Here is a 26911-nt window from a genome sequence, read left to right on the forward strand (position 1 = left end):
CCCTTCAGGTACTGGAAGGCTGCTAGAAGGTCTCCCCGGAGCCTTCTCTTCTCCAGGCTGAACAGCCCCAACTCTCTCAGCCTGTCTTCATAGGAGAGGTGCTCCAGCCCTCTCATCATCTTCATGGCCCTCCTCTGGACTCGCTCCAACAGCTACATGTCCTTCTTATGTTGGGGGCCCCAGAGATGGATGCAGCACTGCAGGTGGGGTCTCACGAGAGCAGAGTAAAGGGGCAGAATCACCTCCCTCGACCTGCTGGCCACGCTTCTTTTGATGCAGTCCAGGATACGGTTGGCCTTCTGGGCTGCAAGCGCACATTGCCGGCTCATGTTGAGCTTCTCGTCAGCCATCACCCCAAGTCCTTCTCCTCAGGGCTGCTCTCAATCCATTCTCCACTCAGCCTGTATTTGTGCTTGGGATTGCCCCGACCCACCTGCAGGACCTTGCCCTTGGCCTTGTTGAACTTCACGCGGTTCACACAGGCCCACTTCTCAAGCCTGTCAAGGTCCCTGTGGATGGCTAATAACTCCTCTTTGTTATTCAAAGAGAACGCTCTTTGAATAGGTGAGTTTGGCTGCTAGAAGCGAGAACACAAAATTTCTTCCCCCATGTGTGTCTTTATTTTAGTCTCAAAAATTCTAACCCTCACGCATAATTCTTTTGAGGCCAGATTCATTGTTTTCCAGCTGGCACCTGTAGAGATCCCTTGTGCTGTTTGAATATACTTAAGCATCCTTTGGGTTATATTCGAGTATGTGGTTTTCTGAGTGTTATGGCTGTCAGCAAAGTATAAGCAGCCAAGTTATTATTCTATTTTAAAAATTTGGATTTTATCCATGGTTTAAATTGCTGTAAAATTATATTTCTTGCCCTTTATTTAAAAAGTTGGAGGAGGCATTGATTTATAGATCACCAAGGTCGAATTAAAGAGTTTCCACACCTAAAATGTGTGCTCCCCAAATACAGTCAATTAAAGGGCTACTCATTATTTTGGAGGTGTTTATGTGGGAGTAGCATCAGTTCAAAAAGAGAAAAGCAAGCTTGGAATAAGACAGAGGAAAACCTAATACACATCAGCAAGGCAAGTAGTAGGACAACCCTAATAAAAGTATAGGTTTGGTGCTGGGGGAAATACAAGCTACAAAAGAAATATTGTTCTGTGAGATACGATGCTAAATTGTGGTCATGGGAACAAGTCTTTAAAATTAGATCAAAGAGCTACCTAGCATCATTATTAGTTTCTCATCAGCCAGTAGCTGTGAGGTCCAAGATGTTGATCCACTTGGGGGGAAAAAAAAAAAGACAACTAGTAGGTTAGACTGGCTTTTTCTAAAAAGTACGGTTGCAAACCTCAGAGATTCCCAGCCTAGGAAATGCAAAGGCAAGCAGCGGGTCAGTACTGTGTAGTGTGGGAGATCATATAAAATTTTGATATAATGCTTTAAACATTTCTTGATGTGAAGAGTTTTTTCCTCAACCTTTCATTAACCGATGACAGGTGAGAACAAAGTAGGAAATGTCTTCAGCCTTTTAAAAATTTCACCTGCAGTAAACATGTTGGAAGTAACACATGAGGCAGATAACTTTTCTTTAATTGTTTACAGAGAAGATTTTGTGTTAAAGTTATGCCACGACAGATGCTGACCACAAAATCTTCTATTTATCCACACAAGTGGAACAACAGTGACAAAGAAGCCTAATTCTGTATGGAATGACAGGGTTCTGTTTATATCTTAAGGTCTTAAGAGCAGAGAGAACTAACTCTGGAGGCTCCAGGCTGAGGTTGCCTCTAACACAGCACCCATCAGACTGCTCAGCTCCTCCAAAGGAAGAAGTCTCTCCCTTCTACCTGTGGTTCAAGCTCCCCTTGTTGGTAAACGACCAAGCACTCCATCGGAAGTCGTCTCGACGAGGTTTAACTCTACACATCTTTTCATTCATGGAGGTGGGTACATGTTAACAGTAATTTTGGGAGCACAAGACTAACAGGACAAACCCATAAAAACATGCACAACGGCAGCTTTTTATCGCTTTTCCTCAGCTTAGCTTTCAAAACACATACATTCATGGTCTTGTTTTCCTGGCTTCTGTTTGTTTTCTGATCAGAAGAATGTTGCTTGCTGGTAAGCAGTGAAGGAAATGCTGCTTTCATGCTGCTCTGCCCAGTGCACTTGTTGCCTCAGCCCAGTACAGCAGCGCACCCACCTCTTACCCCTTCAGATCTTCAGCGGGTCAGCTCAGCCTCTATGGGTTTTCAGGTTAACGTGTTCCATATATGCATCTAGGCAAGGTCTCTGCTTCTCCCAGATCACCCAAAGCTCAAAATAGGTATTGTGGCTGTGATTACTTTGCTTTTAAGAGTAGCACTCTGATAAACAATGTTCCTAACTATAGTCAGGTACTGCTGAACCACCTTTTTACCCGCCTTTCTCTCATTCAGGTTACATAGTTCAGGTACCACAGGACAGGACTGACTAGTTCCCCAAGATTTCATTAAAATTATTCTGACCCATAGTTCGATTTGATCTGTATATTCAGTCACACTTGTTTCAGTTATGATTTCTCAGAATTATTTTTAAACTTCAGCGTTAATCTTATTTAGATGTCTTAAAATCATCTGAAAGTCCTTAAATGAGAACTGCCCATGTCAGTGTTTTCCATGCAACAGAAGGACCTTGCAGTCTCTGTGTAAAAAATTAACACAGATAAACAGGAAGGGGAACTGCATAAGGTAAAGAGCCATAACCACCTTCCTCCTCATCAGAGGTAAATGTCATTGGAAAGATTTTAGAGGCAAGACTCATAGAAAGAGGTAACATGTTTAATTAGATCTACTTCTAGGACTAACAGAAAAGCTTTCAGATTCAGAAAACCTTCTTCAAAGGTATTTGCAGAAGAATAAAGTAAAAGCGTTCTATGTTTTTATGGCTAGCTGCTTGCAGCAAAAGCCTGGAATATTGTGTTAGAGAGCATTAAATCTGATGTTGCTGGCAGAGGATCAAAATTCCAATAACAAAAGCTGATAAAGTCTGGTGAGTCTGTCGAAGCTGGTATCAAAGATCCAGGCAGACCTGGGCTGACCTCCAAGTCCTGAGTCATAAGTCAGAATAAACTCTGTTATCAGAGGATCTTCATTGTTCAGGAATTTTCAACTCTCACCTGGGAACACAAGGGAAAGGTCTGGTTTCACTTCAGCTAACTTCAGCCATCTAAAAGTTAAGCATCTAGTTTAAGGTCTCCAACTATGAAGAGAGAAGGGGGGGGGGCATTTCCAGGGCATGATTTATTCCACCCGCTTTGGACACATATTTTAGTAAAGAACAAACTGCCTCTGGAGCTCTGTCTCTGGGTTGCCTCCCTTCCATCAGAAGTGCCTTGACAGCCACCTTACAGGGGGCTGAAGTTAAGTGAGATGAATTCAGGCCTAACTGGTAGCTATAACCCAATGATGGAAATAACGTGGCAGCATTCCAGGAGGTATTAGCGATTCACATAGTCCCCAGATTCTTTTTTTTTAATCATTTTTTATGACTTATGGAGGTCAATTACGAAAAGCCCATCAGAACACAAGAAATGCTTGAAAATGCTGCATTAGAGAGATATTAATATTAGTCCCTTTGAAGTGGTAATGGCTGTAGCCTTCCCGGCCTGCTGCTCTGGCCTGCTGCTTAATGCATCCAGTTTTTCTATTTACAGATTTACAGATTCTATTTTTGGTATTAGCAAAGAATATGAGCATATGTATCAAAGACTGTTCTCACATCATTTAATTATAGTACTACTGGCAAAGTAATTCTGGAAAGTGCCACTTAATTAAATATAAGCATTAACTTTTTGCTGATAGCTTATCAGAAACAATTAGACTTGAAATATGGGCAATACACCTAATGTTTAAAACTCTAAGTAGAAGCATTAAAAGCACAAAATAACCAATTTTCATTAGCATTCTCCAGAGTTTTTCTGTCGAGCACAACCTCAGTTTTCATTGGTACGGTGCTGCTTAGGTAATCAAGAGGCTGCAAGTTCATCTGGACTCCTCTTTGTAATAAAAAGCTTGAGCCGAGTGGATGCTTTTGAAAGTGATTAAAACATTTCAGGATCGTTGAGGTTTTTGCCAATTCCTCCTGAAGTGTCAGATGTATTCTACAGATTATTTGGGGTGTGCAGACAACAACCTAAGAACTGTTGTGGGCAGTCAGCAGATCTCACAGCTTATGGCAAGTGCTTAATCCTTGCAAGGACAGCTCGATCAGCATTTCAGTTCATTAACTTGATCAGGGATGTGCTTTCTTATCCATATGCCAATGCCAAATACTAGTTAATTCTATGTAATTTTTCATCAATAGCCAGATAGATCTAACAGATAATTAGACCAAAAGTATCTCTGCAGAACTTGGAGCTCTGCTGCTGTTTGCCTGAAAGCGCAGAGGTGAAAGAAAAACAGTAAGTGGAGCTATAATGAAAAGAATTATTCTTAAAGATACAAGGGCTAGAAGGAACTAATTTCTTCAGGTGTGTTTGACAACATGAAGCAAAAGTACATAGCAAGTGATGAGACATGCTTTTCCTAGATCTAACATTTGGGTAAGCAGAAGTAGCAAGATGATCTGAAATAACACCATCTGGTGAATGCCTGTTTCCTTCTTCAGCAATCAAGAGCTATGTGTAACTGTAAACAGAGAATAAAATAGAAATAATGCAAAACTACTTTTCAGTCAAATGTTACACAGAATGAACTAACAGCTGCTCTGGGAATGCAGAAAACAATCATCTTAAATATAGTCGGACATTTGAGCAAGCTGTTCCTACAGATACATGAACAAACACTGCAACCAGAATGTGTGTCTTCTGCAGAGCTGCGGACAGGTAAACTTAGTCTCAGACTGGACAGCAACTATTCTGGCAATGAAATGTAGCAATGATCTATCTGTCACACAAGAAAAGTTCATCCCTTGACAGCGTGAAATCAAGCCTGCAGGACATCTGTGCATGCCTTTATGTACAAGCAGTCCCACTGGTGTCAGTTGGAATTCCTGTGTTTCTCCTGCCTGACGTGCTTTGCTGGATCACACCTAGCACTGGGCTACTCAGCCTTTGTAGAAGACAGCCAAATTACAGGAGATCATCCAAGAAGTTGCACTTCTAGATGTTCGATGCTGTTGGTGGCAGTAGTGAATACACATTTAGGTGATTTAACATTTAGCACTAGTCCTATGGTTTTTGCATCAATGTTGAGCATTGTTATCTATAAAAAGTTGTTAAAGGAATTGAGATCTCAATTTTTATGGAGTCTGTTATTTTGCAGTTGATAACGGATTTGCAAAATCCTTGAAAAGACAAAGCAGCACTGGAAGTTGAAAAAGCAAAGCCACAAAATCTCAAATCCAACCTTAGGTGGTAAGTGCCATTTATTAACAACTGCAGACATCTACAGGCATCTGACAAGGAAGAGCATTAGTGCAGTCTACTCAGTCCCCAGTCACATCAAAGTCCACAAAAGGTGTTTTTAAAATGCTGCTGCATTCACTAACAAGCAAGTCAGAGAGAAAGATGATTAAAGTTTTGGAGTAATGGAGTTTTCTGAATTTTCTGTTTACCACATTTTTAGTGGCAGGTAAGCTGAAGCATATATGGTGCTATTCGTAAGTATTCCAAAATAAACATGCACAATACTAACCTTATAAATGCTATCGTGAAACTAAAAGTGTATTTAGCAATGAAAATAATATAAAAGCAAAGGGAAGCAGATAATTATAATTATCGAAGAAGATAAAAATTAAATTACCCCTTCAGAGGGGCCCACTTATGTGCTAAAACTCCAGAAGAAGCTGAAAGGTGTTTTTGAACATGTTTGCTGACAGAGTAGCATTTGAACATGTTTGCTGACAGAGTAGCATTTGAACATGTTTGCTGACAGAGTAGCATTCTTCACTATCATTACAACTTCTCATATTTTTATCCAAGGAGGGAGTTTTGTTCTTTCGAAAGATTCTGAAGAAGTTTTTTCAAAGCACATCAGTGATCTCAGCCACGCTGTTTGAAAGACACACTGAAACAAAGCTAAACCTTATAGCTGCAGTTTGGCTGACAGAGTGGGAGCTTCACAGCTCAAAAACTGAAGTTACACATCATCCTGAAGCAGTAAAATCATAGAATCATGGAATCGTTTTGGTTGGAAAGGACCTTTAAGATCATCAAGTCCAACCGTTAACCCAGCACTGCCAAGCCCACCACTAAACCATGTCCCTAAGCACCACATCTACTCGTCTTTTAAATACCCCCCGGGGGGTGACTCCACCACTTCCCTGGGCAGCCTGTTCCAACAGTAGTAACTTCAAGACCAACGAACAGTTAATATTAGCTTCCCTTTTAGAATCCATTTAGGACTAAATCTTTAGCAAGAGAATGCCAAATTTACTGGGGAAAAAAAAAAAAAGGAAATAAAAGAGTGTTTCTGCAAAGTTTCAAGAAAACTCAAATTATTTTATTCACAAAAGCAGAAGTCAATAAAAATATAGATATCCTGATCAGTTTTACAGACCATGTTCATTTCTTCTTTCCTTCACTGACAGGCAAAGCATCATGAAAAAAAATAGTAACAAGCATTTACATCACAAACCATTATTATTAACACAGATTCATGTATATGAGCAAATGTTTTAAAGTTTTTGCATATAATTATAAATACCAAAAAAATTACAGCTCCAACAAAACATTTCAAGAAAAAACAGCTCGTTTTTTCCTTTTGTTTCTGTGCTGTACTATTTTTCAGTGGTGAAAAGAGTATGTGCTGTCTCACTGGCATTTAACAAATAGTTTTTGGTTTAAACTGAAATTTAGCATGAGCTCACTGCACTCCTAAAAGTGTTTTCTTTGAATTCCAAACTCCTTTATTGACCAAATTAGGATGTTTGTGCTAGATTACTCAAATGGTGCCAAAAAAACCTGTCCACATTGCTACTAATAGCATCAGGAAGCTCATTTTTTTTAAATTATGGAGCACCCCACACAAAAATAACTGAAGATATCCTTTTGTTCAAATCAAACTTCTGTCAGCTCAGTGTTTACGCATGAAACTGGAGCCAAATCTTTCCTCTTTCATAGACATAAATTCTCCCTAGAAATCATGAGTGAGTTTTGTGAAATTTATACAAGTCTGGCTTTCAAGACCACTATGGAAGACAACTGAGATCAAGGAACAAGGCCAATCATTTCTGTTTTGTTTTTTAATCCAGCTAGTAGGATTAAACCCACATCTGGAAAAATTCTCACTGAGATAAACAGACCAAGTGCTAATTTTATTTTTTTTATTCTGCTTCTATGCCTTTTAACTTTGGAGAGATGAAGAATTTGCAACCTCTTTCATCATAAAGATAAACCTTGACAAAAATGTTTTTAAAACAGTTTACAAAATTATAAAACAAAAAATATTTTAAAACAAGAAGGAAACAGAAAATGCCCTAATTTTTCAAAAAGCACATACTGAACTAGGAGGACAAAACACTGAAGTACAGAAATTGACTTTAAGGAAGGGTTGTCTTGCACAGAAAACAACTCCAAACCCATAAGTATTACTGCCATAATTCTGATGATCAAAATCTACAACAGTATTTCAGGTTACTTGGGCACAAAGTGCTTCCTGTCTCTGCCTCCCTAAACTCCGGGAGCATCACAACTGGGAGAGAGTTCGCTCTTATTTTAAAAAATGGAAAATCCATTTTCGGTTGTTTCATAAACAATTCTTGCGATGTAAGAGCTACGAGATATCATTTAGACCACCCAGATCCTCAGGACATGACTAACTATACCTATATTATTTCTCATATCTTTATCTCCTGTTCCTTAAAATATCCAGCAATAGATCACTGAAAAGCAGGGACTTGTGCTTCATCCTGACTATAGGAAAACAGTTGACAGTCAGAACTGAAAGCACTCGTTGCCAAAGGAAAGCCCTACCCTCCTCTTATTGCAGGCTAGATACTGAAGGTGGTGTAAACTGTTGCAGCAGAGATTTTCAAGCTGACTACCTGCAGAATGAAATCTAGGCTACAATCCCACTGACTTGAGTATGGCAGAATTTCATGCTTAATGTACAGAATATACAAAACAAGATCACCCAGTACTACATACAGAAGAAATAAAACGTCAAGAGTATTTTCAGCCAACTCAAATTCTCTACTGAAGTCTTCTGCAACTGTGTGATTCTTGCAATTACATGACTACATCTATCCGCAACTCACACTTCCCCCCAGCGTACCCTCTCTGCTGAACGTGCATTCACGGTAACAGACAGCAATAGTGTGCACTGTCTCCTTTTACAAAAGCAGAAAGTGTACATTACCAGTCATGATTACTTGGCATGACTCCAACACAATCTTTAAAATATGAATATTTAATAGAAAAGTTAAATTTAATTTTACAAAATACAGCTACAACACTACCCAATGTAGCAAAATAATGGAATTGAAAAATAATTTCCAAATATTTAAAGCATTACATTCTAAAATAAATAATGCTATCTAAAAGAAGTGTTCAGGTTTTGCAATTAGGAGGCAGTTCCACTATTACTGGTCTCTTTTTCAACTTTACAAGTTCCATAATTTATGTAGAAAAATACACAAGAAAAGAATTTTGGGATAAAGAATAGGTTGGGTATGTAACATTTAACATAAATAAAAAGCCTAAAGCAAAACCAAAAAGAAAACCAATCGTTTTATTTCTGTACATCAAGACTACAAATAGCATTTAACACTTCATTTATTACTCAAATTAAGAAATTATACATTTTTATATGCTTACTAGTAAACATCTTAAAATCACTCAGTTTCCCCACATTTAAAAGGATATTGCTGGTTACTGCTCATTAAATATGAAATCCAACAGTTTCCAGTAACAGCAAAATATTTTTTTGCATAAGAGATTAATACAAATTTGATTGTAAATTTTGATGATTTAAAAAATAAAACTAAAGTTCAGAGGGATGCACTTACAGTTTGAACTATAATTCCTTTTTTAAATTGGCTGCAGTTTGCATACGAATACCCAACGATGTGCCTACTACTAGAGGATCAGCTCCTTCCATACGAAAGCAAATTTTTTCCCAGATATCAAATTATATTAAGCAGCATATCCCCACCTACTTTTCTTAGCAGAAGTACTGCAGGCAGATGGATATAAAAGCTGTTTAACCACAAAAAAATAATGAATTTTACTAGTGTCTACAGCACAGGTGTGGTATTTAAGATGGAAAGAAATGACAGGGAAAAGGAATGTGAACACCTCAGGCTTCAAATATAAAAGATAAAGCCTGATAACTTTGGTTCAAATAATTTTAATAGTTGTTACATGTGTATTTTTCCAAAGTGACGACTTTTGTATGTACTGTGAATGCAACAGGAGTCTGATACATTAAAAAAAAAAATCTGTACAGGCACAAAAGACAGAAACAGAACAGAGAAAACATGGATAGTCACATCCATTCACGCCAGTGTTCAAGTGATAATGACGCAGCCAAAGTTTGAACTTAAAATAATGTGAATCCGATTTCTCCAAGGTATTTCAGAAAGCACAAATGGAATATTATAAACATTTTATCTCAGTGCCTACCATCTTGAGGGAAGGTAGTATAAAACAAAACCAGTTCTGCAACAACTATGATTTGTAAACAATTCTACAATGTAAGTAAGGATGTTAGGTTATCGGTAATGAGCATTTTCATCCTCTCAGTTCTGGGATATCTGCAAACATCTGCTTCACTTCCATCTAAAAGATTAATTACAGGATGTTAGACCTGTCTCATCCCAATGCGCTGCACGATACACAACTTTATTGCCAGTTTGTGAAATTATTTATGTTCGAACAGCACAAAGCCAAAGCTTCATCTTTGGTTAATTTCACTGAGATGTCTCTGTTCTTTAAATGTGCTCTTTCGTCGCATAAACACAGAAAACAGCCACACTGCACACGGCATTCATTGTTTTGAATCATAAAGTGGTGTCAATGTAATATTAATTAATGAAAGCTAACTAATAAATCGTGTTGAAAAATGAAACCTATTTGAGGGCAATTTGATAAGACACAAGAGCTGCAGAAATCTAGACAGAATTCCCTTAAAACTGCTTGGGTACGGGTGCTGCTTATAGAGTAGGCACTGGTTAGTTCCTCTGCAGGTCATCCAAATAAGCATCAGTTCAACTCAGCTTAATTCAAATCCAGCAGCACATTCAATGGCATAAAGAAGCTTGCTTCGCATAAGATTTTCATCATAAAACTCAGGAAGCTTCAGCAAGTTCATGCAGGTACTGGCAGTAGGTAGCCTGTCTAAATCAGATCCTCCATTGTGAATGCAAAATGCAGGATATAACTCCTGAAAAATGCAACAGAAAAAAAACATATCAAAAAACACATACAAGCCAAAACCTACCTCCTAACAGCTGGCACAGATTTCTAGGAAATAAATCATTGGATTAAAACCTGTCACAATGACGTACTCAAATGGCATTTTCTTTCATTCCTGGTGGCCCCAAAAGCACTCTTGAATTGTCTAGTGCCTCCCTCTACCTTGTCCCCACCAAGATCCATTAATTTGCAAAACACAAAACAATTTATTTGGTTCCAAGAAAAAAATAATAATTTGTTATTGTTCATACACTCTATTTTGCAAATTCATGATGCTACAAAAACAGCGAAACACGAAATGGAAACAGTAATGCAAGAAATTTTTTGTTGTATTTGGGAGAAACAAGTGGGTTTCACAACTTCAGACTCTCCTTACAGAGCCTCCCAAATGCCCATGGATGCTGGTTATTCTTTAGGAACAGGAAAGTGATGGGTTCCTGCTACACGGCAGTTTTCTGACACTGAACTACATGCTGAACACAGGGAACTATAGACCACTAGCAGCAATGGAGGTAAATGGAAAAGGATGGTCTGTCGTGTTTGAATGACATATAGTATTGGTCATTGTATAATGACATGGCTTCTTCGGAGAATTATACTTTCTCTTTTCTTCTTTCCAGGCAGGGAAGACACTGTTTCCGTATACAAAAAAATCCCAACAAAGGCAATTTTGCTCTAGCTAATGAAATGCTATGCCAGTTACAACATTCTTAGAGTTTAAAAGTATTCCAATTTTATGCACAAATTCTACAGGAGCATTTACTTGTCATGGTAAAGTGATGCTCTGAGGAGAAAGAGGATGAATGAGTCACCAGATCTAAGAACAAATTTGATAAAGTTATAGTACTACATCAATTTCTTTCTGTGACATCCTCCCCCCAAAAAAATCCCAAATAAACAATGATCAAACATACGCATTCAGTGTTTTCCTTCTAGAACTTGTTAGCATACCCCACATATATAAAATAAATTCTTCAATTGGATGAGTATCAAGCCATTATTTTCCTTCTACTCACCACAATATACAATGACATTTTCTTTGTTAAAACCAATTGTCTGATACAATGCTATAGGCATTTCTTGCCCTCAAGGGATTTCTGTCTAAACTAACCCTTCAGCAAGCCTACAATTTATGAATTTCAAGACAAACAGGACTAATGACTTCAGTGGATCTGTTCATGTGTAAGATTAAGCAAGTATTTACACTACCATGGTCTAGAACTCTAAATCAAGAGGTACTCGATATTCTCAAAAAAAAGCTCTAACTTTATTTAAAGCAATTATACTCAGTGTTTCTTCACAGAGTGATTATAAAGTCACTCATGTTATTGGGATGATATTGATGTGCATAAGGAGTCTGTAATGATACAAACTTGTCAAACCCTGATTATTCTTCTGATGTGATAACTATTGATCTGAGGAACAGACTTTTAAGACATTTTGTATGTAATATTTAATTATTTTAATAATATCTGATTTTTTTTCTTCTGAGAAAGAGTAGAGTGAAAAATATATTTATTTGTTACCTCTAAAGCACTGCTTTTGCTAGCAAAGCGAAGTATTCATTTTATCAAATGCTTGCCTGAGGTAAAACAGTTCTGATTTTAGAAACTGGAAAAAAATCCCAGCTCCAAAGGCAAAAGGTCAATGAGATTCTAAGCTAAATTATTGTTCAAATGGAGGCCTTAAAAGTATTTCATGGCTAAAATGCTGCATTTTTAGTGTTCCTTTCAAAATGCTAATTGAATTCCCCTACTTTAGCTTTAAAAATGGAAAAATGAAGTTCTAAATTGAAATGTCATGCCAAGGGCACCCTTTGTTGCATAATTAAATACCATACAGTGGGAAACTGCAATAGTTTGGAAGTGAAAAGTATCAACAATTTATTATGTGACCTGATTGGAACTTAACAATTTTCAACCACACTTTAATGATTTTTTTTTTTGTCTGTAACAATCACATTTATTAAACTTATTAAACTGTAATTAGCTTTAGTAAATGTTATTCTGAGTCTGAATCTGACAGTGAGAGTTTAAAATTTTTAAACGATGCAAAGCTAGACTGTGCTATCTATAAGCTATGAATGTCAAGACATTTCCTTATCTTAAATTAACATGCACTACCTTTAAGAAAAGGTGAAGGTTCCACAATGTAAAGCATAGAGAAGATTTCAGAGTGAAAACCAGAAATTGTGTTCCTCTCAGAAAAATATAGTACGCATATTAAAACTGTAAACAATTTTTGAAGATGGCTTGTGTTAATGTCTACCATCAACATCAATATACTCAGACAGTTATTTGGCCGGTAATATTCAGTACTCCTGCAGCTTTGCACTCTTCACCTTCAAAGCTCTCAACAACACGCTGTCCAGGCTACCAAGACTTTACTGCTGATGACAATACCAGCTACCCACTTCCTCTTGTGGCAAACATTTCCTGGCAAACCCCTGGTTTGTTAGTAAATCCCTGTTAACAAGATACTACAGCAAGTACCTTGCAAGTACTGTCCTAACTCCCGCTCAGTGCTGCACAGCAAAGCAGCAGTAAGAGACCTGCATTTCCTCCTCTCCCCTTGTAATGAAAAAAGATGCAAACAAATGGAGACTTCTCTTTACTTTGTTTCCACACAATTGTTTCCCAGTTCTCCCTTCATTACATGACTGATGTGTGCTCTTCTATCTTGGTCTCATCCCACAGTTTTCTAATTGTTCTTCCCACTGCCCTATAAAACCTTGTTTGTTGCTAGAGTACTGTACACTGATACTCACATGGACTTGGAGAGTTTAAGAGAAATGCTTGCAGGCTTTTAAATAATCACACAAATCAATCCATGATAGGATCCATGTCATTAAACAGCCATCTCCATTGTCTCCATATCCACATCTAGCCACCCCACACACTCTTTACTCTTAAAGGGGATCTAGTTAGTATGTTTTGTGGAGTCTAAGACATGATTCATTTCACCTTGAAGTAGACACGAGGAACAGTCAAATTACCGACTGAAGGTGCCAATTCCTCTCTCAGGTGCCTATAAAAGGAGTGCAGCTGAGGATACATTGCTTATCCACACACTAACAGCACCACACAGCACTTGCCCAGCAGCTGAAAGGATTATGCAGAGGGTGAGACTGCCCAGAGCTTTACAGAACAATTGTACCAAAGGGAGGTTTAAATGATCACACGCTGCACTGGCAGGGCTGCACACCCGTATCAGCTTACAGAGAAATAAGAAAATAAACAAAAGGATTGAAGAGGGAAGAGAATGTGAAGTTGTAGCATAAGGGGACAGATGGAAGTCAAGGTAAAAGGGCCCTGCTTCCCTGCAGAATGCGGCACCAGAAACGACTCTTTCACTCCAAAATCGCTCTGCAGTGTGGAAAAAAAGAAGCTGTTCAAATCTACTGTGAGTATTCTTCCAGCACTCCTAGCAACTGATCCACATACCACTGTATGACAACACATGTATGCTTGTATATATTTTAAATCATTCAAGTGTCAGAGGTCTGCGTCTGACACCACTGTGATTTCAATACTGGAGCATCTTCCCGTTTGTTTTCCAGAGGAAAACTGTATTTGTGAAAAAAAAAAAAAAAATCATCAAAAGTTTGACAATTCTAGAATTGATTTTGTTTAATTCAATAAGAGAAATACAGTGATAAGTACTACAAACATCTAAGTTGTGTGTGTGGAAGAGGAAAGTGAGGTTGTTTCATTTTTTATTTCTGACATCTTTACCATGTGTCACCCCCAGGACACATCACATGAAAGGGCCCAATTCCTACAGCTGAGAAGAAATTCTTCTAGTATTTGCCTTTCAAGTATTTTTTTTAAATGCTGATTAAAAAAAAAAAAAACAAACCCCCACAAAAAACCCACCAGACTGAACTTTCACAGTATGATTCAAGAAAAAAATGTGCAAAATTCCAAGTATGTTGTTTCCACCTCCAGACTATTATGTATATCTGAATTCCTTGTTCCTACATAAAATATTAGTATCTGTCCCTGAAGTATTTCTATAATGAGAAAATGTTCATTCAACACCACTTACTTTACAAAACAGCTATAAACCTTCATGACTTACACAATACCTGTATTCACTTCTTATGGGTTCATCTACCTATTTTACATACTAATTGTAGGAAATCAGTTACTATCCACTGCTGATTAAATATTGTACCACAGTACCTTATAATATGAAAATTTACTAAGTACATGTACTCAAATTTTTTTTAGCAACAAACCTTATTCTTACTTGTAAGGAACTGCATGATGCAATGCCTATATTTGTTCCACATAAGCTCACCTTTGTATTAATTTTACTAAATAGTACAACTGTAAACATGCTGTTGACCACCATACTAAAGGTGATGGTGTTGCTATGAAGCAATTTTTTCTTTTATTTTCTTACAGAAAAGCACTGAATGTTCCCACATTTTAGAGGAAGTGAAGTCCATGGCCAGTTCTTAGCCAGAATTTTGCAGCCCAGCTGAAACTCATGGGTAGAATATCCCCAGAATTTAGTTTCAAAATGTCTTCACCTTGCCTTGGCCTCTCTTTAGTTTTATAAGCAGTAGACAAAAGTTTTCTTTATACTTAAGCTTCACTGCAAATAGCAATCTGAAGATAGCAGCAAAATATTTAGATACAAAGAGTAATGAGCTGTGTCCCCACAAGCAGATAAATGGTAATTAGAAGGAAACACAATACATCTCCCACTTCAAAAGGTTAATTTAAGAGGTTCAGATTCAATAGGTGCTTTTATATCCTAAATCCTCTTTTGCCTGATTTAAAAAACATTATTCTTAATTCAACCTGTTCCTTGAAGCTGGTAGCAATACTGCTTCTGCAGAGTAACAAGAAATGGCAGCAAGGATCTTCCATGAAGAGAGTAAGCACGCTAACCAATGTGTTTGTAGGCTTATCAAATATCGCAGTTAAAATACAAAACAACAGAACAACATTTCATTAAATATTTTTAAATTATACTCATTACACACGCAAACACAAACATTGAGGCTGTTTCTGTAGTCACAGAGGAACTTTCTTCTCGAACTGTAAATTCCTACAGATGAGAACGGCCTGCATCATAATCTGTAGTTATTTACAAAAACTTGCCAGGAAGTTGGGAAGACATATACCTTAAACCCCAGAAGAGGCGGTCGAGAGCAGCTTGTTACAAACTTGAGTAGTTTGCGTTTCTCTTCATCAGTGAAGCTTTCAACAACTCTCCAGAATATTTTAATTACAGGATGGTCTGCTGTGTAGCCACCTATAGTGAGATTTAAATGATTTATAGGCAGAATAGTTTTATGTAAGAAATAAATTCTTCAGAAAACCTAGCATCAATCTTTGGGGAAAATATTATAACCAGCAGGCCCACATTGCTGACTTCCAGTATCTAGAGATCTCTTTGATCACTGCATTTTTAGTTTCTCCTTCATTGCTTACCTATGGCTACTACCTCCCTTAGCTTCTTAACTGCAGTTTTCTTCACTGAATCCTATTTGTTTATTTTAAACTAATTTTATTCAGTTTAGCATTTACCTAGTAAGTTTGGATTACTGCCTTTCAGTCCAAGAGTTTGTAAAATCTGCAAGACTCAGGATGTTATTTAATGAATCAACTTACCTCAAGGTAAGCTCAGTTGTGAACTGATGACATAGTCACTACTTTTTGATTACATTCATGATAAATGCAGGGAAAAATGAAGTAAGATACCTTGCATTTCTCACAAGGGAAAAATATGAGCTCTCTCTTCAGGCTAAGAAACGGCATCTGAATGCAGTGGTAGAAACAACTATCCCAAAGTCATTTGCAGACTATTTTCAGGGCAACCAGACACAATCGTTGACTAAGATCCATTTAGAAAAGGAATTACATGTCTAATTATCCAGCTATAAACTTGTATTTAAGTGTGCTAACAAAATAAACTGCATACCTGTATTTCCCAGCATTTACAAAATTAGGTTGTAATTTTACCCCATCTTCTGAAATTCAGGCCCATCTAGAGAGTTTGGCCAAAGTTAACAACTGAAGTTAAGAAGAATGACCCTACAACTTTTTTTTGAAAAGCTAGGATAAAAAGCAAGTTTATTTATTCCTGAGTCAGTCATAATACTTTTTTTTATTCAAGTAAAATATGCTTACCTGAATAGTTTGTGAAGGATTTAAGGTCATCCAAACTAATAGGAACCTGGGCACCAGAAATCAGAACCTGACAGTGAAGGAAATTAGACAATTACATGCAAATATTAGCATTTGTTTCAGTTTAAAGCAATTGTTTTCTGCAGTTCTAAGCAGAAGTACCTGTATTTCCTGTTGATCAAACATTCGAAGCCATTCAAGATTCACAACATTGGCCAATCCCTGACGGAAAGCAAGGCAATGCTGTCGGATTTGTTTGTTTAACCTGTAGTCTGCCACCAGATGGATGTACGCGATTCGGTTAGCGCTGGTTACAGGGATATCTTTTCCACCTGGCTTCAGCTCAACCACCTATAAACGTAACAATTTTCATCATGATATGACTTTAATCCTGTGTGCTGTAACTGTAAAATTGAACTGCAGAACATTCTAGTAAGTGATGTATATATTTGAAGTTTACTAGAATATACTCAAGAATATTCACCTCAAAATAAGATATAAGATTACGACAAGTTATAAAGGTAGGTTTTTTCTGTTTACTCATAAGAGCATATTCTATGGCATCCAGTTTTTAGACCTACACCTCCAGCTGCCCCATGGTTTATTACCAGAAAGTGGATTCGGCAAAGTCAGAGCTCTTTTATAGGAGACAGTGTGCAGTAATAAATTCACCACTGCAATTTAGACAGAAACTGAGGTGAAAATCTTCCCCTTGGCAAGCTCGCCCCTAGCTTCACTGATGCTAATAAGTACCCTGGAAGAGAAAGCAGCCTGTATAAGCACAGGGCTCACACAGAGCGCTCTCCTTCCAGTTGGATTAGGAAAGCTGTGCTTGACTGCCTGGGCTCTTCTCTAACTGTTCGATGACCATGAATTGTGCAGGATTGTATTACAGTAAAAGCAATGTCTGCTAAGTCAAAAATTAAGATTCTGATACAAGCCTAATCTACAGAATGATAAGCATTCACAATTCCTACTGTTGAAAAATCAAGTTATATATGCTTAGTACAAAACTGAAAAACAAACAAACAAAAAAAATCAAGCCTAAACCTTGTTTTTCTACTGAGAAGCCTAACTTTTGTCCTTCAAGTACGCCAAGATACCTCAGCATGGAAGAATTTTTAATGAAAAACCCCCAAACCAAAGATACTGTAATTGCATTAAGATATAAACTAATATCAATGGTAGTTGTTATTAAAACACTAAAAACTTTTACATATTCTACTCTTTACCACATAAGATTAATTTTGTTGAGTAGCAGCTCAATTGGAAGGGATTATTAGAGTACTAAGAGGAGGATTAAAAAAACCTGAAAAGCTGAGATACTGTCACCTTCTGAACCCTTCCAAAAAAAGTTTGGTTTTCTACACTCCAGAGTCAGCAATTTTTTATTTTTTTTTAAACAAACGTGCATTTCAGGCTGTGGTAATGATCACATCTTTAGAGCACAGACCATTAAACAAGTGAATAGCTTCTTTTGTAACATGCTACCTAATAATGTGAGCTGTTCTAGTACTATGCAAAATGCAAAATGATTAAAAATTCACAGTGCTTTTGAGCATTCAGATTTTTACTTGATTCACAGCTTTTTAAGGCCAAAAGAGAACATTAAGATCTGTGAATCTGACCTCCCAGATAACACAGGCCAGTTGATTCCGTCTAGAGATTCCTGTATTTAACTCAATAAATCCACAGACGAGCTAGAGCACATTTTTTAGAGAGACAGGCAATCCTGGTGTAAAGACTCCACGTGATGGAGTATTTACCACTTCCCTCGATAAGCTAGAACCACCTGAATTACAATAGGTGTTAAAATATGCCTTACTTCCCACTTTAATCCTTCAGCTGCAAGCTTCTTGCTTTTGTTACGCCTCCAGTAAAGAAACCCATCAATACTCTACCATGTCTGTGTGCAGGTCCTACTGCCTGAAGATTTAAGTAAAATGAAGGTGTCAGTTTAGCTGACTCTTGTTTCATACCCTGCACACATCAGCTTGTTCCTTTCTGAGTGAGTCCCCTTCAACAGGAACCGTGGACACAAGAGGCAGGACAGCTTTCTCTGTGGTCCACCCCTTGCAGAGCCTGGCATGCGATGCAGCTGGCCAGTCTAGGGGGTACAGGCCAGTACCTGGTGCCACTGACTGGCCTAAGGATGAGGATATTTTTACTGGTAAAGTCCACAAGGAGTATTACTAGAAGTATGGGACATCTTCCCTGTCACAGTGTAAACATCTAATGAGAAGGGGCCCCTGCGCTGCTAAGCTTTCTCCTCTGCTACTGCAGGCAACACCACGGTCTAGGAATGTACTGTGTTTCATCCCACTATAGTGGCTTTACTATTGTCACTGGAAAGTTAGTCAATAATTAGAATGTTTCCAATCATTAGATGAATCCAATTTCCACTTCACGTCCAATGGGTAAAGTTTGTTCACACCCATTGTTGTTATTTCAATATTGTCCTTTATTTCAGTATGGTCTTTGCCTTCCTCCTAAATTATATCCGTGATGTATTACTTATGGGCAGCAACTTCATTAATCTTCCCAGAGACATTTTCACTGAACTAAAGTAACTCAGGTTCCTTTAATTTCCTCCTATAAAATACCCCTTTACAAAGCCTAATAAGATCAGAAAGCTTTCTCTTACTTATTATTTAAATTCCTGTCCTCTTTAGTGTTACAGGATCAGAGCTACCAATGACGTTCCACACGAACAGATCACTGTTGAGACCTCAACACTAGTAGTACTTCACTATCTGCCCACTTTCAAATTTACTCACAGAATCACAGAATTTGTTACTCTATTTGTTTTGCAGAACTGCACAATTACTTGTTCTTTTGTCAATACTTCACCAAACACAATTCCTGTCTTTGAGGTATGGACACACTGAATTAGGCCATATTAAAGCATATTTGTATCACCAAACTCATCAAGCTTCTCTTAGGAATATGGACACCAACTATAAACTAACTGGCAGTTACTATTCCATTTGCGTACAATAATTTCTGTGAGCTCAGTATTTACACAAAAAGGTGCTTGAACTGACTTCCTTCCTAGAATAGCAAAAGGGAACTAACTGGCAGGGTGTCCTAGAAAACTGCTGTGTTTTAAGATTCATCCAAGCACTAGATGAAGTAAAACGTCTAACTTTCCCTGCAGGGCAGCAAATAGAGATCAGGACACAGATTAATTTATGCTTATGTTTGCATTATAATAGTATTCTCTCCACAGTGGTCTAAGGATGCCAGGAAAGCTGCATTCATTGTATAACAAAAGCTATTCTCTCTTCCTGCAAATCAGAGAAAAAAAGTGTTGTACTTTCTGACCACTATTTTTAGAAAATAACAAAAACTATTTTTTAAAAATCCCATTTTTGCTTTTATTTTTATATTTTTAAGTAGCAAACCTGGACTTCTGATCCAGCAGCACTTCCACAGCTCCCCTTCCTCCCCTCAGGTCTGCAATGCCACAAGTAAGACCACAGCATTCGGTTAACCGCATTTCCTGGGGTTTTCCTGTGATCTAACTATCCATTCTCAGAGTCTGTGAATGTGAGATTAATTCTACCACCATTTTGTCAAAGTATCATCACAGTCTGAAACAAAGGGGCTAATGTAGCAGGAATAATAAATATAACATGCCATAAAGGCTAAAAAAGATGTAAAACAGAAGACAGAAAATGGTAACACTTGGGCTGGCAGTAAAACTGTAGTAGATGTAGTTCACTTTTTACTCATTCGTGGCTTTCACGGCGTTTTAAAGGGACTATTGCAGAATTCCAACTTAGTTCTAAATGTCAGGAATGATTGTTGAAGAGTTCCTTTTCCAAAAGGCCACAACACGATTTATAAAACCTAAAAAGATTTATCAGCTTGCATTTTTATTGTTGTCCATCCAATTTTCACCACTAGATGGTGTAAGATAGTTACACAAGATGGGTGAGAATAGAAAACTTCCCAAAGCCCGCAGGCTTGTGTCATCACAGTATTTTCTATTTTGTGGATCTAAGTTTAAAAAAAGCCCACAGCATTTTAATTTGGTTCACTATCAAAATCACATATTTTAAAAGCAATCAAATCATACATATTATTTAGATAAGTATTCGGATAATTCAAACAATACCATAGATAACTGCATTCGATTCCACACTCTGAGTATGTCTTCAAAATGAAGGGAAAATACCAAAATGGGATATAAAAGTCCCATATTTTAAAAAATCTGCAGGAAAAGGTGCTTTTCATTTTTTAGAAATGTCAACACAATTATTGCATTAGGCCTCTGACTGAAGGTTAGACACTCCTGGAACTACAACTGCACGCACTTCTTCACTTACAGTTTTCTTGGCTCTAAGTTCCATTATATGTTTCTGCAAGTACATACTAAAAATGCGCTCAGCTTACATTTATAGTCTTATTTAAGAAAACCATCACAGCCTGTACAAAACAAAAGAAGCAAACCTCTATTTTATGTACGGCTGCCGTTCAAGCAAACGGTTCAGACGATCATTTTGAGTTACTGTATCTACTATTTTGAACATTAGAATAATACTGAAATAAATACACACCAAAAAAACAGAGAAACAGCAAAAAACATAATATTGGCTAAGCAGAGTTCAAGGGATTTATCTTCTGGCTTATTAATAATAATCTGTCACACAAAGTCACTTTGTATACGGGCAAACAACGGCAAGTTTCTGTTGGTAGACAAACTTAATGCTAGCTGCTGCTCACACAGATCTGGCAGTAACAGCTGCTTCCCAGGATAATGGAGAAAAAGGGAATACTTAGAGGGTAAAGTGGGAAATATTTTAGGAAAGAATAAGGGACCTGTCACCTAGGTATTCTTTCTATGTCTGAAGACTTAAGACATACCCAGTGCAATTTCAAAAAGCACTCTTACAAAGTCAAGAACTCTTACAAACCTGTTTTTAGGACAGATGAAAACACTTTATCTTTTCTTTTGGACTCTGATCACTTTTGTTCACAGAACCCCTAAAGTTTTTCCCTATTCTGAAAACAAGTAGATAAAGGTTTTCTTTCTTTCCCTGTCATCTGCCTTCCAGATATTCAGGCAGGCGTTCCAGGTAGCAGACTGCATTTGAATGCCTAAGAATGCATTTGCCATAAGTGTTGTAAATCTGCCTGAGAAGGATCAGCCTCAACTTAAATATCTGGCTTCTGAAAAACCTCCAAAATCGTTGATCTAAGCCACTGTATCCTAGTAAAGAAGTTGCCAAGACAGAAACTTTCAATATTATTTTTAAGGCTTCAAAATTTTTTCGCAAGGAAATTGAAAGGCAAAAAATTTCCTTTAGTGATCAGTAACAGAAATGGCACTCACATCTGTTTAAAAAAGCCAAAGAAGGTTTCCTGACATCAAACTCAGTACTATACGGATTTCATAGAAACCGCTGCCTTGTATATTAGTGCTGTTCTGTGGATTTGTGTTTCTACCCTTTATTTATAGAGCCTTCTGGTCATATTCAACTGTTTGAGAAGACTGTGAAGTACAGAATCTAACATTTTTGAAAAAGAATATATGTTTGAATCTTCCTCTCTTCCCTTGGACAGCTACAAAACTCAACTCCCTCATTTAAAAAAAAAAAGATAGGTCTGAAAAGAAGAGGTACTTTCTTGAATTGGTTAACCTTACGCTTATTATAAGCATTTTATAACCATTTTATCACAATCCAATCTCCAAGATAAAAGGAAAAGTAAAATCAATATACACAGCTACTTGAAGGCACCTGTAACTACAGGTCGACATTCTTTTGAGACTTTTTACAGGCCACCATTTTATGCAGCAGATCCAACAGCTGAAATCTAGGTTGGTATCACTGCATTAGATAGTTCTTTATCAACAGCTAAAGCTATTTGGGGGTGGAAGATAAGGTTGATGGCATAGCTCCCCTAATTAGCAGGTCTAATGTGCAAATTATTAAGTACCTTTTTCAACTTCTGGTGAATGCACTTTGACAATAGTTTAATGGGATCTAAAAGCACATTACAGGATTAGAATCAATACGCTGATAATAGAATTTCTACCTTCTACTACTGCCAGAGGCAACACAGCCCCTTTTGAATGTGTCTTTCATTGCAGATAATGCTTTTGTGCCACAACTGCGGGACAGACACTGTCATGAGGATAGCTATTTACAATGACAGATTTATGATGCATTTATTGGGCACTAATTTATTAGATGCTAAAGTGGTTGTTTAGCTGAAAACTAGAGATAATGTACATTCAACATAAGGAGTGCAAATTAAGCTCTTTTCCCAAAGTGAATTAGCCTTACCTTGACACAATTAATTAGCATGCAATGGTTAACACAACTCAAATACCAGACAAAATGTATTCTTGTCACAGAAGAAGGTGACAAGAACCACAGAATCACAGAATCAACCAGGCTGGAAGAGACCTCAGGGATCATCGAGTCCAACCATTGCCCTGACACCACCCTGTCAACTAGACCATGGCACTAAGTGCCATGTCCAGTCTTAAACACATCCAGAGATGGTGACTCCACCACCTCCCTGGGCAGCCCATTCCAATGGCTAATGACCCTTTCTGTAAAGAAATTCTTCCTAATGTCCAACCTGAACCTCCCCTGGCGAAGCTTGAGGCTGTGTCCTCTTGTCCTATCGCTAGTTGCCCGGGAGAAGAGGCCGACTCCCACTTCACTACAACCTCCCTTCAGGTAGTTGTTGTACTACACTAACATGCAGTCTCATTAAAAGATGGTTAATACTTCATGGGGATAGTGTCCTCTCTCCAAGTAGAAACAGCAATACAACATCAGAATATTTAATTTAACTAACATTTCACTCAGAAACTCACTGTTATAATCTTCCTTGTAAAGTTATGCCAAACAATTAAAAATCAAAAGTCTTCATAGTACTAGCCCTAGTCCTCAAAGAATTTTAACAAACAAATTAGGCTTCTTGGCAAGAATGCACTTTTTACAAGTTTTTGTTGGAGCAGGTAGAGCTGGCAATATCTCTAACTTGGATCTCCTTGTCTGTTTTTTCTGAGCTATTTCTCTTTTCTATGTCCTTCTACCTTACTTGCTGAGGTGAGTTCTAACTTGTGTGGCTAATTTTTGAGGACATACAGAGTGATGTATAAAGCATGGAAACCGTAAGTTCTCCAGCAAACATTAGCTACTTTCAATTTTTAATTAAGAGACTAAACTGCATTTGTATTAGCTGTGATCAACAAAACTATTAAGTGCATTTAAATGAATGCCTTCAGAATACGAACAACACACTCACCCCCCCGCCCCAAAAATCCTACATTATATTGGCAACAATTCAGTATCAGTCACTTACAGCACATGCTACAACAGAGCTCGTGCTCTGCCATACAATATCGTACAACAGAGCAGGTGCTCTAAGAACGTGCTTTCTGATATATCTGTATCACATGCCTTTACTTCACGTTTTTGAGTGTTTTTCTGAAGACAGGGCAGGTCAGAAGTTTTCATATAGGGAGTGTAACCCAGGGGAAAAAATTAACATCTGGCATACGTTTAACATGAACCATTACATATATCAGGCAATTGTTGACTCTCTCCTTCAGCATGATTCAGGAACCCCAAATCTGAGGATGCTATTTTAAAACCGTGATGCAATCCAGGTTTAGGATCTTCCAAAATGACAGGAAATGGATGACAGAAAGTAAAGTCCAAGCCTGATGCTGTTATAGCAGAAGTCTTGGACATCAAACTTGCTATGATTAAGCAGCAGTAGAGAACTCATCAACTTCCAGGACTAGCTGCTGCGTCACAGCGATGCTACTGCTTCTGTGAGATGTGCATAGTCCCAGGCTTCCCTGACCAACAGGCAAACCCAAGAGAACCCTTTTATAGCCTGTTTCTTCCACAAAAAACAAGGCTGAATTTGGATGCTGCTGCATGTCACAAGGTGGTCAGCTCTACTTTTTTGATCCAATTATTAATTAATACCATGTATAAGTAGACCATAAGCAGTAAACAATTCTAAATCCTCAAAAATGAAAGAGGAAGCATGACAGAAGCCTTTAACTACGGAGGTTAACTGTATTAACACATACAGGCACACTTTTCAAGCTCTAGTGACATTTATTTTCTACTATGAGCATAAGTGATCTTTAGTACTCACAACAGAGCAAATAAAAGACACAATCAAATTATATAGTACAATTGCATTCAAAACTATAGTTATGGACCTAACTAACTGTTTTTTTGTAGCACTGAACACCCATTTGTCCCCTCTGGAGACAATGCTTATCTCACAACGAAGGGTCATTATTATTTAAAACCATTCTGATTTCTAACTTTTGATTCCAAAACCAGGCAGTACTTTGAAGTGCAACCAAAGTAACAAAATAAAATATTTTGTTCAAGAAATTATCTCAGGCAATAGAACTTTTCATGTATGACTGTTAGAAAATAATCACTATAGTTTACTACCTAAGAGACCAGGCCTTTAAGTCATCATCAAAAGTTATTTAAGTATACGATTAGTTATTTTCTACTCTAAATATTGGGTCAGAATCCCTATGATGCCTCACAACACACAGCACCTTTAAAAGTTGTTTCCTATCACTTTTAAATTAAAAAATCAATTAGTAGGGGTAGCAATGATTCATCAGTCATACAGAAGAGGAAAAAAAAAAAAAAAAAAGCCATTCTTACCTGTGCTTCCCCAAGGTCATTATTTACCACAGTGAAGTTTAGTCCAAGTTCTTCCACATCCCCTTCATAGCTCTTGAGAAAAAGCAAATTTTTGTACATTTCTGGATCTAATGAAGCTAAATGATGAATGTCAACATCAGCACTTGTCCCCAGTAATTTTGAAAGAAAAAAACTAGCAAATGGCAGCTCCACCAGCATATTTTCATAAAGAGCCTGAAAAACAAAGCAATTAAAAGCACATTAGATTTTATTGTACATGCAGGAATTCTGAAGGCTATTCTCTATTTCTCAACTTTTGGTAATTCCTTCTTAATTTGGTGCCTGAATAGGATCTTTTGGTATGGCAATAGCCCAGATATTACATGAATTCAAAAATATTCAACTGAAGTTTGAACTTGAATATTCTTGTGAAATACCAAGCTCCCAAATTTTACAAATTAATTATGTGGTGATTTAAAAGGTAAGGTCACTGCTTATCTGTCATTAACCTTCTTGTCCGAAGCATGATAGCAAACAGAAGTGCATCAATTCCATAGACTGGGAAGAAAAGCAAAGTTTGCTGAAGGACAATGCAACTGCATCAGGAATGTCTTCCAAAAAAAGTTAGCATCTCTACTGCCATTAGCATCGTCACAAGCAATATTTTTCCATTCATATCAATTGCTACATGTAAAATAGTCTGGCCCTTAAAAATAACTATGTAAAACCAGTACATTTTAAACTAACCCAAATAAACTATTTCTCTTGCATGTTATACAGATTCATCGCTGCATATTTTTGGTGAATTCTACTGCTTAATGGCATCGTGAAACCATCCTGATTTCCAAGGCGAGAGCTTACCAGTTATGTCTGTATCATATGTCCAGTCTTTCCTATGCCTCACACACCTGTCAAAAGATTACTGAACCAAAAATGAGCCTGACCCGAATACGCAGCACTCATGAAAAACGTATTTTTACTGTAAACTGAGAGTTTCCTCAAGAATTTTAAAAAAAGCACAAAATCCCAGCAATATCACTCTCTGTGTGTTCGGTTTTGGGCCCCTCACTACAGGAAAGAATTTGAGGTGCTGGAGAGAGTCCAAAGGGCGGCAACAAAGCTGGTGAAGGGTCTGGAGAACAAGCCTTATGAGAAACAGCTGAAGGAACTGGGCTTGTTTAGCCTGGAGAAAAGGAGACTCAGGGGAGACCTTATCACTCTATACAATCACCTGAAAGGAGGTGGTAGCGAGGTGGGTGTTGGTCTCTTCTCCCAGGTAACAAGTGATAGGACAAGAGGAAACGATCTCAAGTTGTGCCAGGGGAGGTTTAGATTGGATATCAGGAAAAATTTCTTCACTGAAAGGATTATCAAGGAGTGGAACAGGCTGGACAGGGAAGTGGTGGAGTCACCATCCCTGGAGGGATTTAAAAGGCAAGTAGGTGTGGTGCTTAGGTACATGGTTTAGTGGTGGGCTTGGCAGTGTTAGGTTAATGGTTGGACTTGATTATCTTAAAGGTCCTTTCCAACCAAAACGATTCTATGATTCTGTGATTTGGTTGATCTATTCTATGACCACATTTTGATGTAATGCAAAGCAACTTTGCATATTTTTCATACAATAAGTAACAACTTCTTGTTGATTGGGAGAAAAAACTACTTATGGTAGCTCTCAAAAGGAGAGACTGAAACTTCAGAGCTAGAAAGAGAAACATGACA

The 26911-nt window shown here is 37.6% G+C and overlaps 1 protein-coding gene across 1 annotated transcript in view; it reads right to left on the reverse strand.

Moving 5' to 3' along the window:
• Positions 1-6462: 6462 nt before the first annotated feature.
• Positions 6463-26911, reverse strand: part of UBE3C (ubiquitin protein ligase E3C) — an 81918-nt gene continuing 61469 nt past the window's right edge. Inside the window, exons 19-23 of the mRNA XM_068404652.1 lie at positions 25214-25426; positions 16704-16892; positions 16545-16611; positions 15536-15666; positions 6463-10366 (exon numbers count right to left, since the gene is read on the reverse strand). Of these exons, the coding sequence (XP_068260753.1) occupies positions 10196-10366; positions 15536-15666; positions 16545-16611; positions 16704-16892; positions 25214-25426 (771 nt within the window). The 3' untranslated portion in view covers positions 6463-10195. The remainder of the gene's footprint in view (positions 10367-15535; positions 15667-16544; positions 16612-16703; positions 16893-25213; positions 25427-26911) is intronic.

This window comes from Nyctibius grandis, chromosome 7 (assembly GCF_013368605.1).
Source record: "Nyctibius grandis isolate bNycGra1 chromosome 7, bNycGra1.pri, whole genome shotgun sequence".
In the NCBI taxonomy this organism is placed as follows: domain Eukaryota; kingdom Metazoa; phylum Chordata; class Aves; order Nyctibiiformes; family Nyctibiidae; genus Nyctibius; species Nyctibius grandis.